Source organism: Phocoena phocoena, chromosome 15, assembly GCF_963924675.1.
Source record: "Phocoena phocoena chromosome 15, mPhoPho1.1, whole genome shotgun sequence".
Classification (NCBI taxonomy): domain Eukaryota; kingdom Metazoa; phylum Chordata; class Mammalia; order Artiodactyla; family Phocoenidae; genus Phocoena; species Phocoena phocoena.
Genome location: NC_089233.1, coordinates 69,992,817 through 70,012,815, shown reverse-complemented (window position 1 = coordinate 70,012,815; position 19,999 = coordinate 69,992,817). Strand labels below are relative to the sequence as shown.

At 50.6% G+C, this 19,999-nt stretch overlaps 1 protein-coding gene across 1 annotated transcript in view; it reads left to right on the top strand.

Annotated features, from left to right (window-relative positions):
- The window catches only part of PTPRT (protein tyrosine phosphatase receptor type T), a 765,643-nt gene that overhangs the window by 721,765 nt on the left and 23,879 nt on the right, over positions 1 to 19,999 (top strand). Inside the window, exons 21-27 of the mRNA XM_065893296.1 lie at positions 764 to 800; positions 2,116 to 2,213; positions 5,271 to 5,387; positions 9,378 to 9,532; positions 12,935 to 13,070; positions 15,208 to 15,357; positions 16,841 to 17,014. Coding sequence (XP_065749368.1) covers positions 764 to 800; positions 2,116 to 2,213; positions 5,271 to 5,387; positions 9,378 to 9,532; positions 12,935 to 13,070; positions 15,208 to 15,357; positions 16,841 to 17,014 — 867 coding nt within the window. The remainder of the gene's footprint in view (positions 1 to 763; positions 801 to 2,115; positions 2,214 to 5,270; positions 5,388 to 9,377; positions 9,533 to 12,934; positions 13,071 to 15,207; positions 15,358 to 16,840; positions 17,015 to 19,999) is intronic.

Sequence of the window (19,999 nt, the reverse complement as noted above, 5' to 3'; positions counted from 1 at the left end):
AATATGATATGCTTCCTCTCTGTAGCAAAAAAGGGGACCCTCCATGTAGGACATGCCCAGACAAAAGAGAAGGTTGTCCTCAACCGTTCCCCAATGATTAGGATTATGGGGCACCAGAGTAACCACACATCAGAGCCCAGCAGGGCCTACTGAAGACTCTGAAACGTATAGGGAAATCAGAAACTGATCTCTGAATCTGAAAGTGGCTTTATCAGTCTCTAGGGCACACCTACCTGGGGTTTCCCCCCCCCCCCCCCAAATGAAAGGAACTTCAGTTCCAAGCCCAGCCATGTAGCACAGAGGGGCAGTGTGACATCTTTTCCTAATTGTTACTGATGCAAGGAGCCAGCAAGGTGATTGTTTTCTTCTTTCAGGTGCCCTACGGGGCCTTGCACAGTGTTCTGCATGTAATCACGGCTCAGGAAAGACTTGGTGGTGGTTGATATCCCACAGAAACCTGAAAATTCCTTCTCCACCTTTTTCGGGGTGCATAGCCATAACTGATGGCCATCTGACTTTTGCTCCTAGTCCGTGGCTCCAAGGCAAGCCTGTACGGGCCCCTCACAAGGAACTATAATGATAGCTAACATTTAGTGATGGACTAAGCATTTTACGTGCATTGTCTTATTTAATCTTTGCCACTGCCCTGGGAAATGTCTAATGCTAGTTTCATTTTGCTTATGAAGAGACCGAGCCTCGGAAAGGATAATTATTAGTATTATGCTGTTTGTAAGCTTCACTGTTCTTTTGTTTTGTCATCCAGGGGTACCATCGACCACGGCACTACATTGCTACTCAAGGTAAGTGCCCTCCTTTTCCTCTAAAGGGCCCTTGCCTTACACTGGAGGAGAGGAATGAGCTTCTACCAGCCAAGAAGTCATATAGGAGCAGGGCTGGAGAGCCTCCCGAGGTCTCGAGATTGTTCATTTGTTTGGGAAGGAAGGAGGTGACAAGTTCAGCTATGGGGGGAGGGACGTAAGGGAGAGAGGAAGGAGGTGTCACTAGGAAATGGTCAAGAGAGATGGGCCCTGGACCAAAAGCATCAGCCTCAGGCACGTGCCATCAATATCCACCATTCGGAACTGGAGCTCTCGGTGCCGACGCTCCTAGAAAGCAGCTTACCAGGATGTTATCAGAAGACTTAAAAATGACTATACCTCTCAAACTGTGAGGAAATCCTGTGGATGATTATATATATGTGGACAGTGACACATATAATAAGATACCCTTCACAGTGTTACCTAATAGGAAAAAAAGTGAAAAATCTTAAATGCCCATCAATTGGTAGATTGGTTGAAGTGTGACACTTCCATGTTATGGAAAATTATGCAGCTATGAAAAATGTCACGGCAGGTAAGAGTTTTTAAGGGCATGGGAAAATACGTATAATAGATATAATGCTTATTATAGCAAATACAATATATATACACATATATATATATATTTGTACAGAAAAATGGCATTCAAAATTTTGTATCAGATAACACTTATTACTCTTGTAATTTTAAAAATGATGGAGGCCCAGGACATTGAAAGAGAAATTTCCAAGGAAATTTCTGTGGACTCTCAGATTCTGTCTCCCATTTCTTGTCTATTTTTCTTCCCTTCTTTCTGTCCAGGCTCCAGACAAATGCATTTGTCAAGCTCAGAATCGGGCATCTTCTGTCTGTGCTCTCAGCATCTGACTCCTGGCAGCTCCTCTGCCCTCCCACCCCACCCCCACCCCAATTTCCTTCCCGTCTCTCACTGAGGCTCTGGAGCCCAATTTTTGAAAACTCCCTTAAGCTATGTCATTAACCCCTAATATAAGGTGATGGGTTGGCGGGAAAGTGGGGCTGGTGGAAAGGGTCTGAGCAGGAGGGCGACGAAGAGGAGAATCTGCGGGCATTTCCAGGGGACGCTGCAGACCCTGCTAGCTGGAGTGTGGCTTTTCTCGTGCACACTCTGACCTCACACGCTTCAGTCCCCAGTCTCCGCTACTTGTGTCCCAGTAGGAATCGCTGACCTCCCTCTTACTCACCCATCCGGAGCCTTGACTGACCAGCCGGGAGGGACAAGCCTCTTGTCTGCTTCCTTGCCATTGCAGTCTGACCCTGACACCTTCTCTGTTGGCAGGTCCCATGCAGGAGACCGTAAAGGACTTCTGGAGAATGATCTGGCAGGAGAACTCGGCCAGCATCGTCATGGTCACAAACCTCGTGGAAGTGGGCAGGGTAAGCCCCTCCCGTGGGTACCTGGATGGAGTTTGCTGGCTGGCATTCCGCTGCCCAGCATCTCTCTGTGCCAAGTGCCTCCCGTTCCACATTTCACCCTCACGGCACCCTACGCGGGAGAAGTCCTCCCTCCTGTTCATAGTCGAGGAACATCTTTTCCCTTCAAAACCCTCTCGCCCCTTTCTCCACCCTCACTGTCCGCTGATGACGTCATCTCATAGACTTTGAGGGAATTACAGCCATCAGACGTGAATGTTCATCTTCACACCGCAAAGCTGCATCCTACTTGCGTCTGCAACCATCTTCTCATTCTTCTCCTCTATTATCAGGCTGAACCATAAGACATGGCTGTTTTTGTTGACCCCAAATGGTAGAATATCATCTGTTTCTTATGGCGCAGGCTAACGTGATAGGAGAAGTGACTCTTGCCCTTTCAAAGGCAATTCCTAGTGCCTCGAATCACAGATTCCGCTCAAGAATGTCTCACTCTTCCCCCTCTCGCTTGGAAAGTAATTCTCTTTCCCATTGCTAGATTATTTCCCTCAGCATACAGACATCCTGAGTACCTTCCCCCTTAAAAGTATAAAGCAGGCAAAACGAAACTGCTGATCCTGTCCCCGCTTTGCTGCCAGAGCCTGAAATCTCACACACAGGCTCTGCTGCTTCACTCCCGTTCTCTTCCACCCACTGCAGTGTAGCTGCTCCCTCCATCCCACCCACAGTGATTCGTCAGTATCCCCAGCATCCTTCATGTTGACAAATCCAATAGCCATTTCTCTCTTCTCGTTGTACTCAACCTCTCAGCAGCATCTGACCCTTTGTTCCTCGAAACCTTGACATTCTTCGGGGTTTAGACCTTGGTCTCTCACTCTGCTCTGTCTCGACTCTCTGTTGTGTGCTCCTTAGCTACTCCTGGGGCTTAGAAATGGGACTGCTCTTCCCAGCGTTTGCTTTCACCTACTTGGTAAACCGTGGCATGTGGGTGGGTGGGTGCTGGGTGCACAGACACTAGAATCAAGAGGGCCTCTCTACTTATCACATGAGCTAACTGACGACAGGGCAGGTAAGTTTTTCTTCTGGCGAGAAGCAGATAATCCATTAAAATGAAGAGTCCTGGCCTCCCAGATAATGGGAAGGGGGAGAATCTGGGCTGTCAGTCATGATTCAGCAAAGGGCTTTGGGCATCTCGTGGCCTAACAGGAATTGAGGGCCAGAAGAGACTTTGTCCTTGAGCCCACTCTTATTTAGTCCATTGCCCGATTTTACAGATGAGGAAACAGACCCAAAGGAGTGGAGTGAATGCCCTGAAGTCACCCGGCCACGATCTCTGACTCCTGGCTCTCGTTCTCGTGGTCACGGTCCCCCTACTCAAGACTGCGCCCCAGGGACTCAGGCCCAGGGAGCAGCTACTGTGGACAAAATGTCCAGCCCAGGATTTAAGAATTCAGAGGCACATTCCAGCCTGTTCTATAACATGTCCCCACCACTGGAGACAGATTCCCTTGATGGTGAATCTAATTTGAATTGGGACGGGGGACAGGAGAGCAATTTCTTCATGAAACTCCTGCTAGGAGCGAAGCTCTGTGCCAGACACTGTTGTGCATTATGCATTACTTCACTTTATCTCACAGCAATTGTACAAGGCGATGTTCCTGGTAATTATTCAGATGGCCTGGCTTTGCATCCTGGCTCCATCCCGTACTGACAGTTGACCTTGGGCAATTTTCTTAGCCTCCCTGTGCTCCTGATTCCTCATCTGTAAAATGGGGCTAATAATAATATCTACTTCATCAGGGTGTGGTGATAAGTAATAATTCAAGTAATCCGTGTAAAGTATTTGTAGAACACTTAGCAAGGAGAGCTAGACACTGAAAGCAGTTAGTAAGTGTTAGCGATCATTATTCATAGGAAGCTGAGGCTCAGAGAGGTTTCAGTACTTTCTGGAAGCTACTCAGCTACAGTGTTAGAACGAAGCAATGCATCCGTTTGCCTCCAAACCCTGTTGCACTAAATCAGCATTTCCCTAAGTGGGTTCCACGGGATGCTAGTCTGCATGATGCTTAGCGAACAGGGGGTTCCATGGTTAAATACGTTTGGGAAATGCTGTGTACTCTTTGCCCCTTTCGGAGAGTCGAAAAGCACATCAGCGTTAGCACGTGAACGAGCCGAGCAGTCCTGTAGCAAAGTGGCCTATTTAACTTTGTTTAATCCAGCATTTCCCAAACTCATTTGACCACAAAACCTTTTTTTGTTTGTTTTTGTTTCTTGTTTTTTACCTAACACCTATCAGCACCCAGCGGGACACACTGTGGGAAATGCCACTCTAAGCCGCTCGGCGTCCCCCGGAATGGTAATACTTTTGTTCTTTTACGGGGAAAACGATGATCTCTTTTTCCTCCTGCGGCATGTGACTCAGAACCAGGTGTGGGAGTGGCTTGTTCATGGCCTCTGCACCCACCCCTGGGGCAGAGAGCAGTTGCAAACGTCTTCCTTTTGAGCCCAGCACCTTCCTTCCTTTTCCCAGCAACGAGCCTTTCTCCTTCCAGCCCCCTCGGAATATTAATGACCCTCTCGCCGCCATGTCTGCTTCCACCTCCTCGCTATTCCCACCTTTTATTCTCATCTCTGCTCTGCTGATACTACTCAGCTGCCCCAGCCTATCACAGAAAAAGAGGACTCAGCCAAAGGTAGAGAACTGGCCACGTGACCTTGGACAAGTCACCAAACCTCCCGACTTGAGTATGATGTTCATCTGTACAGTGGGGAGATCACCACCTGCCTGTCTCACCCAGATCTAGTTGATCTCTTAGTGTGGTAATAGATTTGAAAAGTACCAGGAGCTCTGCCAAAGAAGGTACCACCGTTATCCCCCGCGGCTCCAGTTCCTCTAGGAGTGAGCTGGTCCCTGTGTATTTTGCCCTCCCCGGCCAGCTGAGAATGCCTTGACTGAAAGTCCACCAAGGTCACCCTTGAGTTTATTCGGACGGGAAGCCAGATGAGATGACCACACACGCTCAGCCGCCCACTCACTCGTACTGTCCCTGTCCTTGCCCGCAGGTGAAGTGTGTGCGATACTGGCCGGATGACATGGAGGTCTACGGAGACATTAAAGTCACCCTGATCGAAACAGAGCCCCTGGCAGAGTATATCATCCGCACCTTCACGGTCCAGAAGGTAAGCTTCCCTGCAGCTGTGTGCAGCCTGCCCTCCAGGCAAGCCGGCTTGTTTGTTCATCCAGGACATGGCAGCGACCAAGGGGCTGCTCTGTACCCACCCTGCACCAATGAGAGATCGGCAATCAGCTTGGACCTGGACCCTGCTCCAAAGGACCCCGCGTCTAGCAGGAGGGACAAATAGAATTCGCCAGACAAATAGCATAATGACATATGGTAATAAAAGCCACAGAGGAAACATGCCAAGCGGGGGAGACAGAAATCCACGGGAGGATGGGGTGATCAGAGAGGACCTCCAGGAGGAGGAGGCATTTAAGCAGACAGTGAGGGATGAGAAAGAGCCAGCCAAGGGAAGAGCAGGAGGAATATTATCCCAGGAAGAGGGAAAGAACCATGCAGAGTCTGTAGGGGAAAGAAGATCTTTGACATGTCTAGGCCTGTGGTTCTCAGCTGGGGGTGACGGTCCCACAGGGACATTTACCAGTGTCTGGAGACAGTTGTCAAAACCATAGCTGCCATTTTCTAAAAGTAACATCATTAATGAACCAAGTGGCCACAGGCCTGAGGATGCAAAAACACCAGGAACTTCAGTGCTCTGAGCACTGTGCCCTTGGGGATTGACAGGTCCTTGTGAGTGCCAAAGCAGGCACATGCATGGTGCCCTTCCTGCATGCACGGTGCTGGCAGGACACACTGTTTGCTCCCAACACTGCCCCCTCCAACCCCTGGGCTCCTAAAGGCCTATATCTGCAGACTCAGATGAAGAGCCAGGAGGGAAGGGCGCCCCTCAGCTACAAGGTACATTGCTGTGATCTTAGGCTGGGTTCCTTAGCAGAGCCTGAGACAAGGTTTCCCTTATACGTGGTGTATCAAGGGAGCGCTCCCAGAGAAACTTGTAAGACAGCAAGAGAAGCTGGAGAGGAAAGAGGAAGGGGCAGGGCAAGTTCAAAGTCTCTGGCAAAGTCTAGCCTAGGTCTGACCCATGGGGGCCTCTGGAGCGTAAACACACCACAGAGGTGCCCGCTTGCTTTACTCAGTCCACTGCCTGACTGTGGACCAGCCACTGCGGGGTAACCTCCAGGGTGGGCCAGCTCCTGTCGTCTGAGGGCACTTCTCCAGAAAAGGGCACATGTGTGAGTCACTAGCAGCCAGCGCTCCTGCAGTTGAGGCCTGGAACATAGCACCACGAACACCAGTCTCAACTACCATACTTGGCGGTTGGTGCTGGGCATGAGCTGGGTGACTGGGCACCCAGACTCTGAGCCAAGGGGAGGCCTTGGGGAACTGCAGCCCACCCAGTGTGTTGAGGAGTTGTAGTCATTTCTTAGGCTGTCTTTTTGTCTTTCTTTCAATCACCAGGGAAGCTATTACCCATAGGAAGACACCCTTCAAGGTCTCCACAGGCCTCGGAGGATTAACTCAACTTAGCCAGCCTCTCCACAGGTGCTCAGCAAACACTGCCTGGGTTATCAGCTCAGAATCAGTTCCTGGGGACCCAGAAATAATAAACAGGAAGCGTTGTCTGTCCCTTGAAGAGAACACAGTCCCACCAGGAAGAGAGGACCCTTGATAAACAGTTGCAGTGCAGGTGGTGTGGGCTTGAACGAGGGCTTCCAGGGGCTGAGCTGATTTGGAGGGTGGGGTGAAAAACTCTGAGTATTCTCGAAGCTGTTTTATCTTCTACTTCAGTTCTTCTGTCAGCGCTTTAACCCCAGCCTTTGTTCACTCCTGCCCAGACCCTCCAGCTGCCTTCTGACGGGGCTTCTGCCTCTAGTCTTGCCCCCAGTCTTAGTTTAGGTTTCTAGGAAGCAGAGCCTGAGGCATGGATTTGGGTGCCCTTGATGATGTGTTGAGGAAGAACCCAGGGGAGAAGGGGGGTGAGGGAGGCAGTACAGGGCGGGGAAGGAGCTGAGCAAGGATGTGGCCTGGTCCCACAGGGAGATCTGGGGCATGAGTTACACCACAGAGTTGGGCCCATCTTGAGGCAAAGGGTTCTTTGGCACATCCATGAGAGTAACCCATTATTCTGGTTTGCCCAGGACCACCCTGGCTTTAGCACTGAAAATCCCATGTCCTGGGAAACCCCTCAGCCCTGGGCAAACTGACAAAATCGGTTGGTCACTGAATGCCAGCTGCCCATCCCCCGCTCCCAAAGGAGGTGGTTCCTGTTCAGCTGAGAGCAACTCTCTGAAGAAGGGGTAATTTTTAGCTGCCCACAGCCAAGGTCAGGGTAGCTGGGGATGGGTGCACTGCCCCAGGAAAGGGGACCTGGTGCCCTCTACACAGCCCACCAACACACACACACACACACACACACACACACCCGCCAAATCCTTCCTCCACGTAGCGGCTAGTGTGATCCTTCCAAGATGCCCATCTGGTGATGCGTTTCCTCTTTTGTGCAACTATCTGGGCAGCCTCCCTATAGCTCCCCGATGACTCTGGGATAAAACCCAAAGGCCTTAAAGTGGGATACAAAGCCTTGCAGCATTCAGTACCCGCCCAGCCTCCCCGCCCCCACCGCCCATCCCGCTGTCCGTCATTGCCTGTCTTCCACTCTTCTCTGGAATTGCCCTGGGCTGTTTGTGATTCTTTTCACGTACTATGCTAAGTCCTGTCCCCAGGCCTTTGCCCCAGCTGCCTCTCTGCCTAGGAATCCCTCCATCCTTCCACTGGGTAATACTTAGCCTCAGTGTATCATACGATTAGGAGGACAGACTGTGGAGCCACACAGCTAGGCTTTAGACTGTAACTTTACAACTTACTAGTTGTGTGACCTTGGGCATGTTCCTTAGCCTTGCTTAGCCTCACTTTCCTCATCCCTAAAATGGAGATGATAGTATGAGGATTGATATGGGATTAAATTAATTAATACATTGAAGAAGTCAGAAGAGTGACAGGCACATAGTCGATGCTTAAGAAACGTTAGCTATGATTTTCATTATTAATATGTTTCAAGACTCAGGTCAGGCATCCCCTCCTTCAGGAAGCCTTCTCTGATTTCTCCTCTCCCTAATGGGATTAGCTGACACTCCTTTATGCACTTTAATGGAATTAAAGGTCCACTTAGGGGCCTGCCTCCCCCACTGGACCATGAGCTGTTCCAGGGACAGGGACTTGGCCTTTATTTCCACCTTCCTAGTGCCTAGCACAAGGCTAGGCACAGGTAACCCTCGGTGAATATCTTTTAACTGAAAAAATGAACCATCGAACACTCTTCCTATTCAGCGCCTCTAATATCTGCAGGAGATTGCTAGGTAGAGAAAGGTGGGTAGGGGCAGTGCTTAAGCAAAGGCTCAGAGGCATAACCTGACCATAGACTAGTCAAGAACTGCCATTTGGCCTGGAGCATGTCTATGTGGAGGGTGCGGGGAGGGGAAGGGGAACGATGGGAGCTCCAGGCCCCACCACCCGCGTCAGTCAGAGAAGCTCTGCTTTTGTTTGTTTCATGTTTTATCATTCTAAATAAGAATCTAATTAGTAAAGAAGTCTGCCTTTTTAATTTTGAAAGTCCTGGAGAGTATCATAGACCAGACTGGAGAACTGAAGGACAGCAGTCCTCAATCAGTGAAAGGCCTTGTATTCCCCTGGAAACAACTCGAACTTGGAGTTGAAGTCTAACATTTTTCTGAATCTGTTCTGCTGAATATAAGTCCTATAAAACATTTATCAAAAGAGGGTCCCCTGGGCCAAACAGTGTGAATGTTATAAGCCCCCTTGGGAATTCAGCGTGTATGTTAGCACAGTAAAGGCTCTGAGAAGTCCTGCAGTAGAGCCATCAGTTTCACTTTATTTACTTCCGAAGTTCCCAGGTGTAAGAGATGCAGAATCACTCTGCGCAGTAGTACCTACTAACCCTTTGAGGGCCTTGCCCTCCCTGACAGCAGGGAAGCTGGACCCTCAGTGCTCACGGCCTCATGGCTCCCCATGGGTGCTGGGCAGGGTGGCTGGGGGCAGCAGCTGGAGGAACAGAGGGCCCTTCTCTCCTCAGAAAGGCTACCATGAGATCCGGGAGCTCCGCCTCTTCCACTTCACCAGCTGGCCCGACCACGGCGTCCCCTGCTATGCCACCGGCCTCCTCGGCTTTGTCCGCCAGGTCAAGTTCCTCAATCCCCCGGAAGCTGGGCCCATAGTGGTCCACTGCAGGTAAGTGAAAGGCCCCACCCTAAACAAGGAGGCCTTTGCAGCTCTGCTCTCTCGGTGAGGGGGTAACTCTCTTGTCCAGTGGCCTTTATTCTTTGCCTGTGTCCCCTCTTCCCAGCCCTTTCTGATGAGACCAGGGTCCTAAGTCCAACAACAATAATACTAATAGTAGCAGTAGCGGTTGTTATTATTGCTGCTGCCCTGAAACAGTAAAGACCCTGAGGACGTGGGCTTGGCACTGACAGCGTCTGCTACACATGCACTTCACCCGCATTACTTCATTTACTTCTCACCCAACCTTGAGAGGTGGCCATTATTGTCATTCCCATTTTACAGATGAGAAAACCGAGGCGCTAAGAAGGTAGATACTGTGCTCAGGTCACACAGGTGTGAAATGGCAGAGCCAGGATATTTAACATGATTTTCTCCAGACGCTCGCCCTTGGCATGGCGGCAGGGTGCCCCCGTGGGAGTGTGCTTCTCTTCATTTCTCTTATTTTAAAAATCAGTTGCTGGCCTGCGGGGTCCTTTGTAGAGAATAAATGGACAGTGTCAGGTTTTAGCTTATTATGGAGAAGGGATATTTTCAGCTCTGACCCAGAAAGTCACATTGGGAGTGATGAGCACATCTTGGAATCCTCCTAAACGGAGATGAAGTATCATGTCAAGGGCCTTAGGAACTGGAGGAGGGCGGATGTCCAGACCTGAAGGCCAACTAGCATGCTCGCTTCCTCCCCAGCCAGCGCCTCTCTTTTCCAATGTGACCTTGGGCCCGGTCCATCTTTTCAGACCCCGCATGCTCTTAACTGCATGCAGGTTATCTCTGCCCTGGCAGTGTCCACATCAGGCAAGGTCTTGAGCCAAGTCAAGGAGAGACACCATAAGCTGTGGGTGTCTCAGAGCCACCCCTTTCTCACACAGCACCCATTTGCCTTCGCCACAACAGCGAGGTGTGAATTAGAAATCCCATTTCACAGATGAGTCCATTGACGATTAGGAGGCCATACTGATCACCCCATAGGCTCTCTAAGCATTCCGCATATAGTCTCTGCTTTACATCTCACGACAATTCGAGGACAACAAAATGTTCACCCCAAGTCCCATATCCCAAAGAGCAGCCAGAGCAGGGGTAAGGAAGAAAGGGAGATAATGGCAAGCATTTATCAGGCCCTCCTTGCATGACGCCCGTGTGTCTGTGTCTCCATACCAAGTCACCCTGACACACCTAAGCAGAGTGGTACCCCCTCCTGAGGCTGTCCTGGAGATTAAATGGGTTGGCCAACATACAGTAGGTACCTAAGAGAATTCCAGACATATAGTAAGCACTTAAAAAATATTATATACTATTCTCTGCCTCTCGATGCTGTCCCCCCTCCCCAGACTGTTAATCCTTCAGGACAGGAGCCATGTCTGACTTACCTTCACATCCCCACTCCCGAGCCCAGCATCTAGTGCTCAGTAAACATGTGGTGACTACAGGTAGCAAACACTTACTTGTTTTTACTAAGCAACTGACGCGCGTTGTGCCTTTTCAGCGTAATTTCGTGCAGTTCACGTGCACTGTGCTATTAATGCTGTTGTCATCAGCCTCATTTTATGCAAGAGGGTATTGAAACCCAGAGAGGTTGAGTCATGCACCCAAGGTCACACAGCTAGTCAGTGGTCGAGCCAAGGTTTGATCCCAGGGCTCTGACCCCAAATAGCATGTGCTTCATTGCTCTGTGAGGCGGAAATAAACGGATCAATCCTCCCAAGAACCCTGTAGGGAAGAGTGTCATGTGTGAGAAAACTGAGGCTCACAGACACCAGGCAGCTTGTCCACTAGTGGTGGATCCAAGATTCAGAATCAAGTCGGGCTGCTTCTTTCTCCGAAAACAGGTCGAGGATGAGACTTGGGAGAAGACGTGGATGAGTGGCTCTTTGGGTTCCCTCCTAGACCCCGAGGCCCAGCCTGCTTGGGGGTCCCTTCTGGGGGGTTTTGATTTGGGGGGAGGCATTCTGGGGCAAGTACGAGGCAGATTTTACTCAATTCAAACCATGAACTTTTACCAAGATCAAAGACTTTCCAGATTATGGAGCATGGATTTCCAAGGGTTTACTCTCCAGACCATCATGGGTGTCAGTTGATCCACTGGCCTCTACTCCTTGGATTTATGGTCATTCAATATTGCTTTCTTTCCTGGCCCATCGCCCTTCCTCTTTTCGTTTCCTTTTATTTTCACGTTGTCAAGCAAAGACACTTGTTTCCATGAGGGAAATGAAATGTGAAAACGCAGTGGAGATGGGCCTCCTGGCAGTCTGGCCTTCACTTCCAAAGCTATGTGCATTTAAAGCAAATGCCCTATTTGTCTCTCGTTCAGTGCTATGATTTTGGAACCCACTGATCTGGGAAGGTCTGGCCATGGCCCATGGGGTCTCATTGAGTTCTTTTGCTGTTTTGTACTTGGCCTGAGATTTTCTGAAAGGAAGCCACCAGTGGCCAGAATCGAGTATGTATCAGGGGGCCTTGATTCTGGAGTCGGGTCTCGGGACTGTCGGCTGCTCTGGTTTACTGATGCTGCTGCCTCACGATCCTGGAAAAGCAGGTGCACGTGGAGACAAACCCAAGGCTTTGGACATGGTGCTCAGGACTCACTCTCTGTGAGTCCGTTGGGACAGCTCAGAGGACCTGGTTTCTGCCGTCTCAGTTACCTCCTCTGATCTCTCTTGTCTCTCCCTCCTTGCTTCCATCCATTAACCCGTTCACTGAAGAAGACAGAAGGAAGGGAGAGATGGAGGGAGGGAAGTGGGGTGGGGAAGACATGTTTCTAGGCATTTCCAGTGTGCCCAGCATATGTACATGGATTATCTTTACCCATCAGATGAGCAAACTGCATGCGTCCATGTTGTCTAAGCGTACATTATCTTATTAAGAGAGGAAGTGTAGGAGCACAAGCTGTGGAGCCAGACTGCCTGGGGAAAAGTCCCAGCTCCACCACTCGCCGGCTGTGTGACCTTGGGCAAGGTCAGCACCCTGTGCCTCGGTTTTCTCACTGTGTAACAGGGTGAGAAACTTCCTAGCAGCCTCATAAGAGAATGCATAGGTAGCACTGCAGAAGCAGTTAGAACAATGTCTGGACCGTTGTCACTGCTAAGTAAGTGTTCGTTAAATGAGTACAACAAAAATAAGCCAGTCCTGATAAAATAGCCCCCAAAGGCAAGCATTTCTCTCCCGTTTTACAAAAGAGAGGACTGAGGCTTTAAGTTTAGTCACTAGCTTAGGATCTCCTGGCAGGACTGGCGTTCAGACCTCTGCAGTGTATTGCCTCTCTGCAGGGTCCTCGGGGACAGGGCTGAACGGGAGGGGCCTCCCCAGGGCTGCTCCCACCCCAAGGTCCCTAACATGGACCACCGTCCTCTCTTCCAGTGCTGGTGCCGGGAGGACTGGCTGCTTCATCGCCATCGACACCATGCTTGACATGGCCGAGAACGAAGGGGTGGTGGACATCTTCAACTGCGTGCGTGAGCTCCGGGCCCAGAGGGTCAACCTGGTACAGACGGAGGTGAGTCCTGGGGTGTCATTTGGCCAGCCACCTGCAGCCCTGGCCAAGGAGGAGCATGGTGGAACAGAAAGGCCCACGGGTGGAGGCATCCTACAGAAAGAGACCTGGGCATGGGAGAAATGGGAGGGAATGGATACATGGCTTGCTATGGTGAGATCATCGTAGAAGCTAGGATGCCCCTGCCAACCCTGAGGTCCCCCAGTGCGAGGACTCCTACCAGGGAGGAATGGTGCTGTGTGTCCCACCTCTGAAGGCATCTAAGTACCAACTGAACAGCAACTTTCAGGTATTCTTTGAATGGTGTCCTTGCCTTGGGTGAAGGAGAAGAGAGAGATAGGGAAGGATTGGCATTGATGGAATGCCTACTGTGTGCCAAGCATCGCTTTAGGCACTGCAGGAATGGCTTACTCAGTGAAGTTACTGAGTTCCTGAGCTAGGCGCAGGGGATTCCAAGAGAGATAACTCATAACTCCTGGCCTCAAGTGAGAAGCAGACCTCCAGGCACTGCTCTGTCCACTTGGAGAGCCCAAGATCCGAGGGACATGGGAGGGGTTCATCTTTATTGAGTACCTACTATGTGCCAGGCGTCACTCCAGGCCTTTTGTATTCAGGGTATTGTTTCTACTCCTTACAACAACCCTATGGGGCAGCTCCTGCTGGTGCCCCCATTTTATAGATGAGGAAACTGAGAAATGGTGTCCCCAAAGCCTCATATAGCCAAACAGTGGTAGAACTTGGGTCCAGGTGACCCCATGTCCCACGTGCTTTCCCCTGAACCACACTGTCTCACGAGGAAGCCTTTTCTGCCTCTCCTACGCCTGGAAGCCATGGTTTGCTACTCCTATAACGAGCCCATCTTTTGGTTCTAGTGAGGCTGTAGGTGCCCTGGCACCAGAGCTGGGGCAGATAAAGAGCTGCATCCATCATCAACCCTGCAAAGAGATATCACCCAAGGCTTTGGGCCTGGCCAGTCACTGCGGGCTCTGCAGGCAGTTCCCTCACTTACAGGCTCACACACCTAGACCCTGCTCCAGGCTCCAAGCCAACTCCCACAGGCCGGTCTGCAGGCTTCTTGGTGAGGCTGCTAAAGCTGAGAGGCTGCCTTGTCTGTTCCTGGGTTCATGCATGTGGAAGGCAGGCTCACTGCCTGGTGTTATGCACATCGTGGTCCTTGCTCTCTGGTGGGGGAGATAGGCGTTCAAATAGATCACTACAATGCCTCTAGGTAAACATTTTATATAGAGATGGGCCAAGTTCTGCAGGAGAATGGTCGCTCAACAAACGTTTGTTAATGAGCGACTAGAACAGCAACAACTCCTGCCTGGTGGATTTGGAGAAGACTCTCCCAAGGGAATGAGACACTGAAGGCGTAGAGAAGGCGGGGGGGATGGTGTCCAGGATGAGAGTGGCAAAGAGCTGGGATGGTGGAGGGGGTGATGCACGCTTCAGGAACAGCCTGAGACAAGGAGTTGAGGGCAAGTGGTTTCCTTGGTTGGAACAAATGGCTGTGTCCCAAGACACACTGGTTGGCAAGTGGGGAAATGAGAGAGGGGACAGAAGGAAGTCAAGCCTGTCGACACTGTGAAAGTATTTTATAGGCTGTTTGACACAGTGGACGGCTGGAGCCCAGTCCTGCCGGGTGAGCTCTGAGATGGTGTGGAGCGTCTCTTCCAAATTTCCCACCCAAGAGAGGGAACGTAGGTATTTATCCCCAGGTCTCCATCTGGCATTGCTTGAGGCCTCCTTCCCACGGCATTAACTCTTTGGCCCTGCTGGGGATAAAGGCCCTCAGCCTGAATCTCGGGGATTTGCATTAAGCAGCCTTCAGCAGTGAAAGGCGAAAGCTGACGGGCCATGGGCAGGACATCACGGGCACCTGCTGCCACATGTCCAGGAGTTTCTAATTTTTATCAGTGACTCTGCTGTTCAGTCTTACACAGGGAGCAAAATTCAGCACAGCTCAGACAGTCACCAAGAAACACGGCCACTCGGCCCTTCGGGTTATAGGATAGAAAGCAGTGATTCTGCAACATGAATCATGCCCATCCTTCATAGGCACAGGCTGAAATGTGGACAGGAAACTCCCGGGCCACCCTTCTGACCCAGCACCCTGTTCCCTCTCGCCTCGGCCTTGCAGGAGCAGTATGTGTTTGTGCACGACGCCATCTTGGAAGCGTGTCTCTGCGGCAACACGGCCATCCCGGTATGCGAGTTCCGCTCTCTCTACTACAATATCAGCAGGCTGGACCCCCAGACCAACTCCAGCCAAATCAAAGACGAATTTCAGGTACGAGCACATCCCAGGCTTCATGACCCAGCCAACTTCAGTGCCACTGAGCACAGCCCTGGGGCTTTCCTTGCAAGAATGGCTATGTATATATCCTTCCAGTGTCTGCAGCTCCAGACAGCTGAGAAGGAATTCCAGAACAGAATCAGTGATTGCTGACACTTGTTTTTTTTTAACTATGAATATGTTTTGGAACTGAGGTCTTATTTAATTCTAGTCCAGGTTGTATGTGGAGACAAGTTTATAGACACAGGTGTGAATTTCAAGCTCCTCGATCCCTGCAGGGACTCAGGTCTTCTCAATATTTCTGTACAATAGGAGTGTGTCCTAGATCCTCACAATTCAAGGTGGGGTCTCGGGACCAGCAGCGTTGGCTTCACCTGGGAGCTTAGATGTGCAGAATCTTGGGTCCCACCGGACCTACTGAATGAGAGCCTGTGATTTCACAATATCTCCGGGTGATTTAAACGCACATTAAACTCCGAGAAGCATCACCTGAGGGCACAGCTCAGGCAGAACAGGTCTGCCCCCTTGGAGCCCATGTAGCCAGAATGGTGGCAGCTTTGATCTGGAGGCCTGGACTTGAATCACTGAGTAAGGCAAAACCAGAGTCCAGCCCACTGTCCTGAGGTCAGTGCCGGGGTCATATTTTGGGCAACAGGAGCTGTGAACAGGCAGGAGGAAGCAAAGAAGCTTCAGGACCAGAAGGGCCAATGTAGGTCCATGGTTCCACGGGCAGATACCCCAGCCAGGTCAATGGCTTAGTCCTCCTTCAGACAAATAGACTTTACTGATTCTGAGTAGAGAGCAAGGGCTGAATGGGGGAAAGATGGAGGACACGGACCCCTGGTGGTTGCACGTAGCATCTAGTCTGTTAGCTGGGGCGGTTCAGCTCTAGCCCCACACTTGCAAGACTTACTCTGCAGAATACAAGCCCTGAATTTTTCAGACAAACTAGAGCTTGCTCTCTGGGGGTCTCTCACTCATCCTGGGCGTCTCATCCAAGCATCCTTCCTTCCATTCTCAAACAGCTTTCTCTCTGAGAGGCACGCTGGTAAAATCATTTCTTTCATTCCGTGGCACTTCAAGTGATATTTAAAAGTCATTAGGGATTCCCTGCCCCCACTCCCCACCTTATGACCTCCTGGCTGGCCCACCACTTCATGCAGGATGGCTGAGAGGAGTAACTCAGCTCAGATGATTGGCAGGTGTTCAGAGCCTGTGTCTGAGCCCGCATGAGTGTGTGCCGTCCCTGCAGCCTTGGCCCTGTGGTGGTGTCCCACAGCCCCTGGCAGAGGCTCTCAGCCCCCAGGGCCTGGAGCAGCCAGCAGGAGATGATAGAACGTCACCACGGAAGAGAACAGTCCTGGGAAAAGGACTGGAGGGACAGGCTTGGAGGATGAAGGGAGTTTGAACATTGCTGCCTCCTCTGTTCAGGGCAACCATCTAAGCAGTACCTGCCTATCTGCCCTTGACCCCATAGACCCTCAACATCGTGACTCCTCGCGTCCGGCCCGAGGACTGCAGCATCGGTCTCCTGCCCCGGAACCATGATAAGAATCGGAGCATGGATGTCCTGCCTCTGGACCGCTGCCTGCCCTTCCTCATCTCGGTGGATGGAGAATCCAGCAACTACATCAATGCGGCACTGATGGATGTAAGCGGAGCCCTGCCAAGAAAAGCTCCTGGCTGGCATTCCAGGGAAAAGCTTCTTCCCAAGGGGGAGGTGGCTGGAGCCCAGGGCCTTGACATCCCCCTGCCCAAGACAGCCTCTCCTTCTGATCTTTTTGGCCCACAAGACCTTTCTCCCCCTGAAGGCTCTGATCCAGACCTATATACAAGCTGTACCTTTAGCTCTTTTGCTCCCATAAAGGTCTGAAAGAATAAACCAAAAGCTTAAAGTGGGTCCCCTGACACCACAGTGAGGCTACAGGCCTGACCAGTCCCCCTTCCTGCTATGTACAGAGCTGACTCTCAGCCTTAAGTTCAGTTCAGGAAACATTCTACATGCCAGCCATATTCCTACTGTTCTCTTAGGGGCACCGTCTCCTGCTTTCTCAGCATCAAGTCCAAGAAGCGCACACCTCCCTTGACCTGGTTTGGGATTAGGGGGTCATGTTCCTACCCCAGGGGGTCCATGCTCCTGACTTGTATGCTTCTGCCCTGGGTCCTCCAGCTACTGCCAGGTATCATCCCTCCACTTCCAGGATGTGAGATGTTTGCAGCTGGAAGGAACTGTGCATCATCCAGTCTCATCCATGCACTTCCCAGCAAAGGAAACTGAGGCCAGAGAAAGAGACTCACTCAAAGATACCCAGAGAGCTAGTGGCAAGCTGGACCCTTGGACGCCTGGCTTACTCTAGAATATATTCCTTGAGTCTCCCCTCAGTTTACTTGATTCAGTAAGATGCAGACATCTTTCCTCCCAAGACTCGGGACCAAGAACACCATTGCTTGACTGGGGAAGAGCCCTTCCAGGTCCCTCTCCCCACCTATACCTGAAGGTCGAGTCCATCCAGCCCACATGAACCTCCCATCTTACCTGGAACAGGAAGGAACATGGGGTACTGTCCACTGGGGTCAAGGCCAACTACCTCTCTGACCACTAATCCTCTTGAAATTTATCCCCAAGCATCCTAAGTGTTTGTTAGAGGCAGAGGGGTGACAGGAAGTCAGTGCTGACAGGAAGTCAGTGCCTATCTCAGCTTTGTGGGCGCCTGCCCTGGCCTCTGCCCATAGGGTGCCCAAGTCCTGCATGGAAACCCTGGCTCTGGGTCCGGAAGCAGGGAGTCTTGTCCTGGTCAGATCAAATAGCTGGATGTGGAGGGAAGACTGCAGGCTTTAGCTTGGAGTCTTCCAATGTCAATGTGTGCACGTATGCATGTGTGTGTGTATGCGTGCGTGTGTGCACACACACGTGTGTGGTGAGAGGTGGGGCCTGGGGTTGCACCCACACTTCCAAGTTCCTTCCAGCGTTGTCTCCCCCTTGTCCCAACTCCCCCTCCTTTCCTTCCTCATCCAAGGATCAAATACGCTCCTGGCCTCCGCTTAGTATATTAGATGCTGCCTAGAGTCAAATGCCTTCTGCCAAACTCTGATGCTGACTGTATTCTTTTTTTTTTTTTTTTTTCCCTGACTGTATTCTCTTTGTCCACAGGGCATTTCTCGTGTGAGCCATCACTGGGGTCTTTGCCTTTCTTATTTTAAAAAAAAAAAAGGTCCTTATCTGTATTCCAGCTCGGTTTGGGCATTATCTGGTAACCATGGCAGCTTTGCTGCTAGCAGAAAAATATGAAGTCCTCTGGGTTAATTTTTAATGTTTCCCTTGGTAAAGGACGATGTTATCCATGAAATGGATTGCCAGCTGATCCCTGAAACCCGGCAGGAGCACAGATCTCGAACATATTTTCAGATAAGGCTTTGTCAGGTATGCTGGCCTAATAGAGCATTTATCACAGAGACAGGGAAAATGGAAAGAAAACTAACATTCACTGAGTGTTGGGCAGTATGTCAGATCCTGAACATAGACTGTCTCATTCTGCATTTGGATATGATTATTCCCTTTTTCTGGATGAGGTACTGAGGGTCAGAGAATTTCCATGACTGTCTCCAGGTCAACGCTCTCAGAAAGGGTGGAGCCAGGGTCTGAACCCCAAGTCTTTTGACTCTTAAAGCCTAGATTTTTTTCCATGTCTGGAAATGTCTGCAGACCAGCTTCTGCCACTAGAGTTTGGCTTTTGGGGGAACTCAACATTCTGTTCTCCTAGGTTCTTCCTCTGACCATTCCACTGGCAGGAGAAGACCCTTCGAAGACAAGACCCCCTAGTGCATCTGTAGCATCCATGGTTGCAAGGCATTTTCTTTGCCATCAGGACACCAAGAAATAAAAGAGCAATGGCAGGTGCTTTAGGTATTCTATTTGGCAGAGTCTTTTGCCAGAGACGTTTCCTGGTTTGAATGGGCAAACTCTTTTTCCCTCCCCATCCTTCTGCTGCCCTGTGACTCCACCGGAAACAGGCATGAACAGTCACTCAAGAAAACTTGTTGAGAATATGAGTCATTTCTCAGGTTTTACAAACCACTGATGAAGCGGAGATGCTCCCCAATCTTTCCAAATACCTTCTCACAGGTACTGTAATAAGTAGCACCCAGTTGAAGCTTCAGATGTAGTCCAGACTCACACAGCCCATTTTCTCTGGGCCTCAGTTCCCCACCTGTAACGTGGGACTGAGTGTATTCGGTTGTTTGCTGGACCTGTACTGGGCGTCTAGTGTGCCGGCCATGATGCTAGTGCCAAGGATGAAGAACCGAGTCAGGGATGGTCCTGCCCTGCCAGCGGGCTCACAGCTGAGTTCCTGCTTGCTGCACTTTCCACGTGCATGTCTTTTCAATCTGTACCACAGCCATCCCTTTGGAGTTATGAATCCCATCTTCCAGCTGAAGAACCTGAGATTTGGAGAGATCTAATAACTTTCCAGTGCTCAGCACTGATTTAAAAAAATTCACTCTATAAATGAGCTTGAATGAATGAATGAATGATTGAGTGGATAGATGGATGGATGGATGGATGAATGAATGACTTACAACGTACAACTGCCAAAGCTGGGTTTGAACCCAGGTCTGCCTGACTCTAAAACCTGAG